Raw genomic sequence first — 12,565 nt, 5'->3', positions numbered from 1 at the left:
ATGTCCTTCAGGCCTCTGTTCTTTGACTTAATTTGTTTCCACACTTGAAATAATACCTCCTAGTTAGCCAATATACATTCATTAAGCACCTACTATATTCCAGGTGACACACTAAATGCATATATAAAAAACAAAAAAACACAGTATGCAAAAAAGATAAGATAATTTGGTGAAGAAAATATTAAACTGGTGAGATGAGGAAAGTCTTTAGTAGGAGAAAGCATTAGAGCTGACATTGAATGAAATTTGGGTTTCTAATAGGAAGAAGCAAAAAAAGGCTTCTATGCATGGAGTAAAGTCAATAGAAAGGCAAAGAGCAATGAATGACATAAGGCAAGTTTGTCTCTACTTCTGATTAAGGACTTTGAACATTTTTATCTAATCATAATATATTATTTCATCTTTCTCTTGTCTTACTTCCTAAATCTATTGTTGGTTTTTCCTGAGACATTGTACATGTGCTCTCTCTTTCTTTCTCTCTCTCTGGCTTCCTCCTCTTTCTTTTCCTCCTGTCTGGCCTACAGCCTATTGTGCTCCTTCAGCACACATGACACATCCACCAACTGAAGATAAAGCCAAAGTTCTGTCTTACTCCTTTTCATGCATCATTTCTCCTGATGACTTCATTTGCTCCCATAGGTTCAATTATTGGACTTGTAAACATAACTCCCTAATCTATATATCCATCCCTGGCATTTCTTTCAAATTGTCTTGAATGCAGACATCACAAATAGCCCATAAGACATATGGAACTTGATCTCCCATAGGCATTTTAAGTTTAACATGATCAAAAGAGACTCATTCATTCCCCAGTCAATCATCCCCTTTGATTAGTCTTCCTGTTTCCATTGAAATCACTAACATCCTTTCAATTACTTAAGTTTGTAGTCTCTTATGACCTCTTGATTTCCTTCACTCCTATATATCCAATTAATTGTCAAATCTTGTCACATCACCATCCTAGTCTAGGCCTTTATCCTCTCTCACTTAGTCCATCATTATTGCTTAATTGTTTTCCCCCCCTCAAGTCTCTTCCACTGAAATCCATCCTTCACTCAACCAGAAAGGTGATTTTCTTAAAGTGAAGATCTATGCTGCCTCTCTCCAACCATTCAGTCAATTCCAGTGACTCTACTTTACTTCTGATATCAAACATGATTTCCTGTATTTAGTATTTCTCCACAACTTGGTCCCTTCCTGTCTTTCTAGCCTACTTATATATTACACTTATTTATTACTCTTCTCAATATTCTCTCTATATAATAATGTTTGTTGTCTTTTCAATCACATGATGCTACATAGCTCTCTAGCAATGGCTATTCTCCATGTCTTAAACATACTTTTTCCTCACCTTTATCTGCTGAAATTATCTTTTGAAAAAGGTCTTTTTTGGCTGCTCAGATACTAATTTCTCTCCCATCTAGATTGTGTGTCATATCTATAAACATAAACACTGCCTCATCCGTTAAAATGGCAGCTCTTTGAGGAAGAGACTATTTTAATTTTTGTTTTTGTATCTCCTGCATTTAGCACTGTATCTGGCACATTTATTACCAGTCATGTCTGACTCTTGTGGCCCCTTTTGGGATTTATTTTCTTGGCAAAGAAACTGGAATGGTTTGTCATTTCCTTCTCCAGCTCACTTTACAGAAGAGGAAACTGAGGCAAACAGTGATAAGTGACTTGTCCAGGGTCATACAGCTATTAAGTATCTGAGGCCAAACTTGAATTCAGATCTTACTGACTACAGACTCAGAGCTTTATCCACTAGCTGTCCTATTCTGGTACATAGTAAGAACCCTAAAAATTCTTGATTGATTCTTTCATCAGGTAGCTGGATTATATACTAAATATAGAGTATTGGACTTGAAGTCAGGGGATACCTGATCTCAAATTCTGCCTCAGACATTTATTATGTATGTGACATGAACAAGTCATTTAAACTCAGTCACAATCTTCTAACCTGTAAAATGGGAATAATCCTAACTTATGAAGTTTGCCATGAAGATTAAATGGGATAATATTTCAAAAGCATCTGCAAATTGTAAGTGATAAAGAAATGTTGGCTAAAAACACTAAAGCAATCTAACATCTCCTGTCTTTAAACTCCTAATACCATACAGGCTACATCAGCACTGCCCTCCTATTTGATTCTACACTTGATCTTAGCCAAAAGGCTGAGAAGCGAGCTTCCTATTTGATTCTAAAAATGAAAGCCATCTAGGGGCTGAAGTTAAGAGTTCAATAAATCATGGATATCCTTAAAATGACCATAGAAGATACAAACATTGCTTTAAGGACATAATGAAGTGAGTCAATCATACCTTTCCATTCAACCAAAATACTGAATAAATGACCCTCCAGACTGTTAATCTGCAAGCCCTTACCTCAGCATTGAAAGCAATCTGAATCTATGCATCTCCTCATGAATTAGTAAAAGGCAAGGGGAAGTTGGGGGACACTGGATATTCCATGCCAAGTTCACTGAAACGTGGAGATAATAACATTTAAAGGGAAGGCAGCAGAAATAGTAAGATGAGTAAGCAAATATCATGCTTGTGAGGCAGGGACCGCTTCCCTAATACCTCAAATGTTGGCTCCCTCTCCCAGCTGGAGTTTCAGAAGACGATGCTATCTACCACAGAGACATTTGGCCTCTATAAATAGTGGGAACTGGGTGAATTTTTACTTAAGGTAGAAGAAACCAGTCAATGTCATGCTGGAAGAATTTCCAATTACAATCCCATTTTCTTCAATATGTCTCCTAAGGGAAAAAAAAAAGTCTTATTCATAACTCACTTGTTTTAATATTCCCAGCTCTGTCCTTCTACTGTGAATCACAGTAACAAAAGCTATCCAAATTACAGGTTACCAACTAGAAAGCCACCTCAGGGTCCCTCTAGTATCACCCATACCTAATGGAGAATCCCCACTAAAACATAATGGATAAGTCAGGCTTTGCTTAACAAACTATGAGTATTTCTTTAAGACATGAAGACAGAAGTTCAAAAGTGGACACATGAACAGAACAATACTATTACTAATGGGATAAATTTAAAATAAATTTTTGGGAAGAAACAAGTTGTACATAACAGGAGTTGATAGCTTCTTCTTATTAAGAATATTTTAAGCTTTAAAATTGGGCTAGGAGGCAGCTATATGGCAAATATTTTTATGGGCAAATGTGAGCAAATAATTTAACCCCAATTGTCTCAACCCCCACCCCAAAGGGAGGCCTCTTAAGTTTTATAAAGTGTTTTACACACATTAATCTCATTTGATCCTCACAACAAATCCTGTGAGGTAGGGACTATTGTTATTATTCCCAGTCGGAGAAAGAGAGGTTTCAGGTAATTATCTTCTTGACTCCAATCCAGTGAGGTAACTTTTTAATAAATTGGAATTTATATTGATTATAAGCTTTTAATATCTGTGTGTTTTTAAAAACAACACGTGCTATTTGGAACACTTCTATTATTTTCTTCTATGAAGAAAATAATATCGCTACTACTCCTTCCCTTGTTCTATCCTGTAGGCCAAAGCAGAAAAAGTCTAATTTCTCTTCCTCCATGACAGTTATTTTTATCTAATATTTGAATAATGCTATCATGCTCCATTCCCATTGTGACTCCATCACCCTCTCAGGGATTGTAAGGATCAAATTAGATTTTATTTGTACAGTGCCTGATACATAGTAAATGCTAAGATCTTAGTAAAACTCATACTTGGTTGTAAGTTACCTAATATATGACAAATATATTTTCCAATCAATGTATGTAAGCAAAGAGCCCTTGTGACCAAATGGCAGGATCCAAGATTCATTTATTCAAGTGAAACACTGCTCTCACTGAGCCTCCTCTTTGAAAATGAATCCCTCTCCAAAGGGATTGTACCACCAGTCATCAATTCTTTAGTATAAATAAATTCATCAGATCATTTAATATTCTTCCAATTCACTTATTCTAGCAAGAGGCTCTAGGGTGGCTAGGACAGGGCATCTGTCCATCTAAATGAAAACATTTAAAAATTTTCTAAAATAATGCCAATAATAAATGGCATCAATGTGCAAAAAGACTAGACAGACTCAAACTGCCTCTGCCTTCTCAGGTTCTCTCATAATGATATATCATGGTACCCGTTCCACTTAATAACATTAAAATAAGCTTCAGACTAAGGTGGAAGATACCTAGGAGCTGTGTGCCAAGCTTATTACAAATCTCTGTGGGAGAAAAAGGTAAACAGGCATGTTAACTCATCCCTTGGGTAAATGGTTTGAACCACAATGTGACCTCCCATTGCCACCCTGCCTACTGCACTGTATCTAAAGCTGAAAAGAAATGATTAATGTTTGAGATTAGGCTAACATAGAACCTATTGCCTGAAACTTGCCAGGGAATTCCAGGTCATGCAAGGATTAGTGTATCTATGGTATTGTTCAAAGGGATGCCCAGGGGAAACATAAAATCAGCTCAGATAAAGCTGAATACATAGCAATGCATGCCAAATTGGGTCTGTGAGATGGGAGAAAGACACAAATCAGCATAATCCTGATCAGCGAGGAAGTAGCATAAAACCTGGGCAATGCTGACCTCAAACAACTTCACTCCAGCTTGAATGTTAAAAGCAGCCTGAGTTAGAATGAGCAGTATACAAACTGTGTGACTTCCTCTGACATGGCAATGATTCTGCACTGGGGAGGGGTATCAGAGAATGGAAAAGAGCATTGCCAACGAGCCAGAAAGGAGAAAAGACCTTACAATTAATTGTCCCTGCTCCAAGCACTGGCATCTGACCCACCAAGAAACCAGTAAAACCCCTGAGCTTTGCCAATAGTCCTGTAGCTTCAGCCTTAGGACCATACTTGGTCCTTCCAACCACTGATGTGTCACTATGTCAGTCTCATAAGAAATGTCTTTTGGTAAGAAAAATTGAGTTGGATAGAGAGCTGTTTGCCCTAGCAATGTGGGATTTCTTTCAGTAACTAGATTCCTTGACAAATGTTGAGAAACAGTGTTTTTGGAATGGTTATCCCAGGAACAAGGTTCAAATTAGTGAAAAACCACGGAATTTGAAAGTTGATTCTGAGAACTTGGGACCCTTATTCAAAAATTATAAGTAATCAGAGGATTCTGGATTAATATGACCACAGCAATAATAACAGCAATCAATGTTTTGGGAGTGCTTGAAAGTTTGCAAAATACTTTTTTGCAAGGCTGTGAAGTAGGGAAATCAGGATTTTAATTTTCATTATATTGATGAAGAAACCAAATCTCAGAAAGTGAATCAATTGATCCTAGTCACACAGCTAGTATCAGAGGTCAGATTTGAACCTGTTTTCTTACTTTCATGGCTTGCAGTCTATGAATTTCATGAAATATATGTAGAAAAGGGAAGAAATCTATTTATAGGCTGAAAGCTCATCCTTTTTAAGAACAGAGGAAGGTTCTCGCATCACAAAACTTCTGTAACTCACAGTTTATTCTCTTTGACAATGTCAGTCATAACTATCTCCTTTGGAGACATCCTTCATTCACTAAAAGGAACTAAGAAATTGCTGTTGGATTTTAGGAGCTAGAATGTTCTAATTCACTCTCTTCTCTGGCCTACATTGCACAGCCTAAGTAATCTTCCTAATACCTTAGAAAAGAATGCATGGCATAGTAAGAATCCACCATCCACTTTATCTAATCTATTCTTATGTGAATAAGGCATAAGTTTACTTTGCTATCTTTTATCCATGTTTTGCCATGTTTTACCTCAAATAGAGTCGTCTCAATTATAGTTAGAGGATAATTTTTACCTTCTTTCCTTAAGCTATTTAGTTCCTTTTATTATTCATCTTCATTGCAGTTATTTAAATCAATGAGTATCACTATTTTTCTCTCTGTAGATAACATCTCTTGAATTACTGGCCATTCCTCTACTTTTCTTTCATACATAATCCATATACATTATATCTCAAACATGCCACTGGGTTTAGCAAAAAATGTGTGTCACAATTTTTTCTCTCTCTCCCTCCATTATTAGTTTACAGAAAAATATCCACTTCAGTCCTTCTTTTCTAGAAAAGGAGAACAAAGTCCAAAGAGCTAAAGTGAAATTTCCAAAAATACATAAGTAGTAAATAGCAGAGCTGAGATTCAAACTGAAATTTTCTGATACCAAAGGCAACTCATCCATCCCTCATCACATTTCTTTTTTTCTGGCATTTGTTAACATTGTACTCTAATGCACTCCATACCTAGAACAGAGCCTGTTATTTCTCTATCTTAAGCCTTACTCCCAAATTCAAATCCCATTTCCTAACACCATCTTCCCAATTAGTTGTTTATTTTCCATTGCTTAATTCCTCTTCTAAATCTACATTCAAACTGCAGCAGTTGTGAAAACCCATCCTGTGCTTGCTAACGTTTTCAATTTTTTAGCTAAAAATTCATAATACCTAAAGATGCTCCCTACTGACATTTACACTGTTTGTAAGGTTTAACAAGTCTTATGAGATTCTTCATTATATTTCAATTTTACACAGGACCGGCCCTCAGCAGGGAATTGCCAAAACACCATGATTCTTCTTTACTTCCTATGAAGAACATTTGTTAGGTATCCTCTCTCCTGGAATGATCTTCATTCTTATTATATTGAAGGAATATGAGAACATGTAAACTCTTCAGAGGATCTAGATCCATTCTTCCTTCAAAGCATCTTAAAACTGTTTCCCAGTCCCAGTGGTTCTATGATTCGGGGTTCTTTTTTTTATTCTATCTTTTTGGCAAGTTCTTTTACTTTAAGAAAGTAAAGTGCTTTACTTTAATCCACATTAAATAGGTTAAGATCTCCTTCTGACTTTTTACCCTATTTATATCAAAGACCTCCATTCTTTCCAATAATGCTTCATACCAATGGAGAACAACAAAGTTTCTTCCAGACTTTCTACCTTTCCTTACAGAACAATAAAAAAACAACTTCTGCACCCTACATGCAAGTAATTTTTGCTTGGCACTGGAAGAATCATAACTAGAGTTCACTCTCTAAAGGTCATTGGAACATTCTCTTTGCCCTCTGTGCCAGCTAAAACTGAGTCCTCAACTTTCAGTCTGACATGCCTAGTCTTTTCATGGGGGACTGTAAGAAAAACAATTTATTGTGACCCATCCCATGTTTCAGTCTTGATTTTTCATATGTCAGGTCTTAATTATCCAAGTTTATTTTACAATTAGTTGATTCCAGCTAATACCCTAATGCAATTACTCTTATTTGGTATCTGAAGGAAGGTTATATAAAGAAATTCAACTTCTAGTCACTTCTTGCTTTTCTTTTCATCATGTCTTAATGCATGTTAAATCATTAGAAGGGGTGTCCCAAAAAGTCTTAGTACAATTTTAACCTTTAGCATCTGAAATTGTAACTCTTAGCTACTATAACTCAAAACGGCATAGTCTATTTGGCCACCTTGTATAATAATAGCCTTGCCCATGATGCCACAGATGTCTGTGATCCCATCTGATTAATTATATATCTGGTTACATAAAAGCTACCAACTATAACAGAGGATTTATTTCCTCAAACACAGGTGAACAGCTTCTAAGGAAGTTGTAAAGAAGTAAATGTATGGCAAAAATATTTGATACCAAGTCACAACTGTAAAGCTGGAAGGAACTTTAGGGGTCTTTAGTCTCCTCCCCACCCCTATATTTTCAGATGAGGAAACAGACCCAGAAAATTTAAGTGACTTCCCTATGACAGCAAATCACAAAACAATGAATCTAACATGGATCTTCTGATCCTCTAAACCAGATTACACTGGATATCACTGGAAATAACTGAATTTTAGAAAAAAAAAAGCATATGACTCCTCAGTATCTTGCAGGTCAAACTATTTAGCTTGCTTTCAAGAAGATCTGAGTTTGAGTCCTGCTTCAGATATTATCAATGTAACTATGGGCAAGTTATTTAATTTCTCTAACCTATTTCCCCACCTGGAAAATGAGAGCATACTCAATGGCTCTTATATTTACTTCAGCTTTAAATTTATTATTGAATGATTTTTATCAGTCAGCAGTATAGAAATATAGCAGATTAAAATGATTCAACAGAATTTGTGACCTATAGTATGGAAAGCATTTCTAAAAAATTCTTGATTTCACCTTGATTCTGTCATATTTCTCATAACAATTAAATAAGAAAAAAAAAGTATTCAATTCTCTAAGCTGCATAGTCCTTTGTTGAACTGGAATGAGCGGGGAGTTTACCACAATACCTGACATTTAATTCCCTCATTAATCTTCTCAAAATGCTTTTCTTTGGTTCTTACCACAGCCCCATGAGGCAAACATAATAGTTGTTAAAATTCTCATTTTATTATTCACCCATTTTATAGATGAGAGATTGAGATTTAAAACAATATTGAGACCTAAGGTCACAGAGCAAGTCAGTGATCAGAGTGAGGTTAAAATTTAGGTTGTCTGGGTTTCTACTGCACCATCAGCAGTACTCACGTCATTATCTGTGTCTCCACACCTGGATCCACCAGAGACCCATCCACGAAGAGTGGAACCGAAGTAAAACCATACTTGTCCCAGGAGCTCCCCTCATCGAAACTCACCCTGGGTTGGAAACAAACACATGGAGGAGACAACTGAAAATCAAGCCATGTGGGTCTGTCATCATTTCACAGATTATTAAATTTCTTTCTACATCCTGTGCTCTACCAGTGTGGATTATCAGTAGGCAATAATCTTTTTCATCTCCTCATATTATTGTGAGATTTGATCAAAAATGTACTTCCTGGCTCAGGCAAGAACTATATCTGAATGGTGGAAGCATGGAAATATATTAAAATTCAAATGCTGAACCAGAGAAGGTGGCTAGTAGACAAAGCATCACATCCCAAGCACCCGGACTGAAACCAGAGGTGTAATTTATACTAGAATCAATCCAATCCTCCAAGTTTTTGACATAGATAAATTGAGTAGTGCAGAGTGTACCCTATGGGGTATGTATCTTTCAGATGAAACCTTTAAAAAAAGCAATTTCCTATTTATTCAGAGCCAGTGTTAAAGTTGCCTCCCACACATACATTGGCACACACTCTTGGCCCAGAACCAAGAATTCTTTGTTGTACTTTGAAGAATAAGTATTGTGTATTAGTATTAAGGGGAGGAACTAGCCTATTCCAAATTTAAACAGCCCTTCTTCCTAGCTTCTTTTTCTTATTTAAAGGTTCATCCCCATTTAGCCACAGTAATTACCAAACCCTTCCAGAGGTCCTTTCTCAAACTATGAATATATTTCCCCAAACTTGATTCACCCTATCATTGGTATCCAACACATGACAATCTCTCACGTCAATTTTATTCTGTGTACTCAAACTGTTCACTTTATCTCATCTTTCTTTTTCATCAAGATCCACTTTCCCCATATTCTTTTTTTTTCTGAAATCACATAAAAAATAACACTGATTTATTCATTCTTCTTCAGGAGCCAGTGTACTATGAGAGAATCCCTGTGCTCTGAGCTTGCTGAGGACTGTCTGCAAATGGAGAGAAACAGCCTTCCATAAAAGTTTATTTGTTCCTAAATTATCTGTTTCTATCTTGATTTCTAAATAATTGGTCATTTCAGCCCTTTCCATAATAGATACCTATACTGTGAGGGCTGGAAAGTAATCCCAGCCAACTGAAAGAGACAGGGGAAATACAAGTCCTTTTCTGGGCAAATGTGTTTCTCATTTCAGAAATGAATAATAAGGTCCAGTCTTATAGGATGCTGACTTTCCTTCCATATAAAGTACTTGATTGCAATTCCTTGAATGTTCATTAAAAAAGGATGACTGGAAAAGAGTTCTTTGTTTCAATGAATACCATACCCAACAGCTAGTTATCTACATCCATGAGCATCATAAGGCCAGGATCATAGTCTCTTCATCTTCCAAGTCAGAAATGCTACATTTCTGATAGAAAAGTAGTTTTACCCTAGATAGAAACAAACTTTGGTATGTTTGTCCCTTTCTCCCAAGTCTTGTTCTCAAATCTTCAACAGGTCAATATTTAGCTTTCACATACTTAGAAGGCAAATTTACAAACCCATCAGGCCTTGGTGAGAAAGGAACATTTGACCTCTAATAGAAGAAACTTCTGAAAATAAAGTTATCCATAAAGAAAATCTCTGGAAATTGGGCTGGAGAAAAACTCACTTGAAAATTAAGCCTTCAGATCTAAGTTCCTGCGGTACAAGTTGGCACAATGGATAAAGTGCTGAGCCTGGAGTCAGGAAGACTTGTCTTTATCCCTTCAAATTCATTCTCAGACACTTATTAGCTATGTGTCCTCAAGCAAGTCACCTAACTTTGTTTGTCTTTGTTTCCTCATCTGTAAAATGTACTACAGGAAGACCCCAGATGGGTCACAGTCAGAGATAAATAACTGAACAACAACAATATAAGTCCCTGAACTATCATGATTTGGCACTAGTGAATACAGGTTTTATGAGACTTGTTATATTAAGATTCTGATAAGAAGTATTTATCAATTCTTCATTTTCAAGCCAACAAGACATATTGAATGGTGTCACACAGGGATCCATTTTAGGAGCTGCTCTAGTCAATATTTTTGTTAACCTGAATGAAAGAATTGAGAATATGTCCATCAAATCTATAAGCAGAACAAGATGAGAGGGATTTGCCAATACTCTAGAGACAAAAATAAAATTCAAAATGACCTCTCTGGGTTGGGAAGATAGTCAATGGATGAGATCGGTATTAAATCCAATAAGGTAGTCCACATAGAAGAGAAAAAATAAAATAAAATAAAACTATCAAGCATACAAATACAGGATAAAGGAAAATGGATTAGCCATTAATGTAAACCAAAAATTGGATTAAGGTCATGCTTAACTACAAGTTAACAGTAAACCAAAAATGATCCTATTGTGAAAAGATTACGTCATTGTGGTAGTGAGAAGGGCTATAGAAAATATGGTGTAAGTTAAATAAGCTATTCTTTTATTATAGTCTAAATCAAAAAAGTGGGTCTACTTTTAAGAGAGGTGGAAAACTGACATTGATGATGAAAGAGAAGAAAACAGGTTCTACTAGAAAGGATTATTTGAATGTGGGTCATTTGTTCTGGGAAAGAGTAAGTGATAGACTGAATTAATCAAGGTAAAATTTTTAAGTATAAGATGAGGATGCTAAGCAGTTGTTCTTACTATCTGTGGAAGATCAAGGAAGAGGAAATGGATTTTAATTAAAGCAAAAGAGGCTATAGTTGAATATAATGAAAGGTATGACTGTCAAGATGAAAGATAAAAGATGAATAGGACTTTCAATGAGTGATTGAGAGAGGCTGTAATGTGTTCACCCTTTAAAAATTTTCAAATACATCAATAGCCAACTATGTCTTCAATAGTTTAGGTGGTCATTGACCTGAGGGTGTGGAGCTAGATAATTTTATCCTTTGAAAACCTTTTTAATTCCAAAATGCCTTAATTTTTTATTCAATTCTGGACAAAACTTTTAAGAAGGTATTGACAAAATAAAGAGCAATTTAGAAGGGAAAAACTAGCAAAGGGGAGCAGAAACCATACATTATGAGGAAAGGTTGAATACATTGGTAATCTTTAGCCTGGATGATGGAAGATGATTTTTGTCTTCTCATAGCTAAATGCAAAACTAGGACAAATGGGCAAAATTTATAAGCATGCAAATTTCAGAGCAAAGATTAAAATCAGACCAGTCAATTTCAGTTAAATAATGAGCTCTCTATTACTATAAATATTCAAACAAAAGTTGGCCAACCATTTGCTGGGGATGTTATAGATGTTATAAATCCCTGAACTGGGTAGAGAGTTGGACTAATTGATTTCTAAGGTCCCATTCTAAGATTCTGTAGTTCTATATTCTTGTACTTTTTTTTTTTTTTACCAAGGATAACAAATAAAAAGAAAATCATAACACTTCAAAACAACTCTTGGAAACACTGAAGAAAATGATACCTTGTATTGCTACTAGAGAAAGAGCTGCATTCACGAAATTATCCTGGTTTGGGGACAATGGGTGAAATCTATCATCCAGGTTTTCTTTTGAATTGAAGTGTGGAGATGGAATCAAGATGCATAAATTTTTTCCATATAAGTTTAGACCTCAGCAGTAGGCATTTCTAGGCATCATTATTTCTCTACTAATACCACCTCCATCAAAGCCCTAGTGCTTATGGCCATTTTTGGATGAATACAGGCATTTGAAGGGTCAGGGCATATTTTCACTTCCACCTCCAGCAACATTCATTGAAAGAAGTCACTGACAGCTCATCATGGCTAACCAAACAGCCCCTGATCCTCCTGTCAATTAGGACTGCTGTCTGTAGTCATTCTTCATCAGAGCACAGCAGTGTCCAGTGGGCTATATTGTGTTTTTCACAGAAATGCTTTTAAAAATCAAAGATAAAACTAGGGGAGCTCACTTGCCTGCAATAGCACTTAGGTTCCAATATCTATTTATCTAAATGCAGGTATTCACAAATAGAGGGAGTTTTAGTTTGGTTTCATGCACATCTGTCTACCTATGCTT

The 12,565-nt window shown here is 36.0% G+C and overlaps 1 protein-coding gene and 1 pseudogene across 1 annotated transcript in view; both read right to left on the bottom strand.

Annotated features, from left to right (window-relative positions):
- SORCS3 (sortilin related VPS10 domain containing receptor 3) overlaps positions 1–12,565 on the bottom strand; it is a 694,559-nt gene that overhangs the window by 90,048 nt on the left and 591,946 nt on the right. The window contains 1 exon segment of the mRNA XM_074284861.1: positions 8,496–8,603. Coding sequence (XP_074140962.1) covers positions 8,496–8,603 — 108 coding nt within the window.
- On the bottom strand, positions 2,012–2,189 carry LOC141559308 (U2 spliceosomal RNA; annotated as a pseudogene).

The sequence above is a fragment of the Sminthopsis crassicaudata genome, chromosome 2, assembly GCF_048593235.1.
Source record: "Sminthopsis crassicaudata isolate SCR6 chromosome 2, ASM4859323v1, whole genome shotgun sequence".
Lineage (NCBI taxonomy): Eukaryota > Metazoa > Chordata > Mammalia > Dasyuromorphia > Dasyuridae > Sminthopsis > Sminthopsis crassicaudata.
The sequence above is the reverse complement of the archived record's forward strand: the minus strand, read 5'-3'. Positions and strand labels throughout refer to the sequence as shown.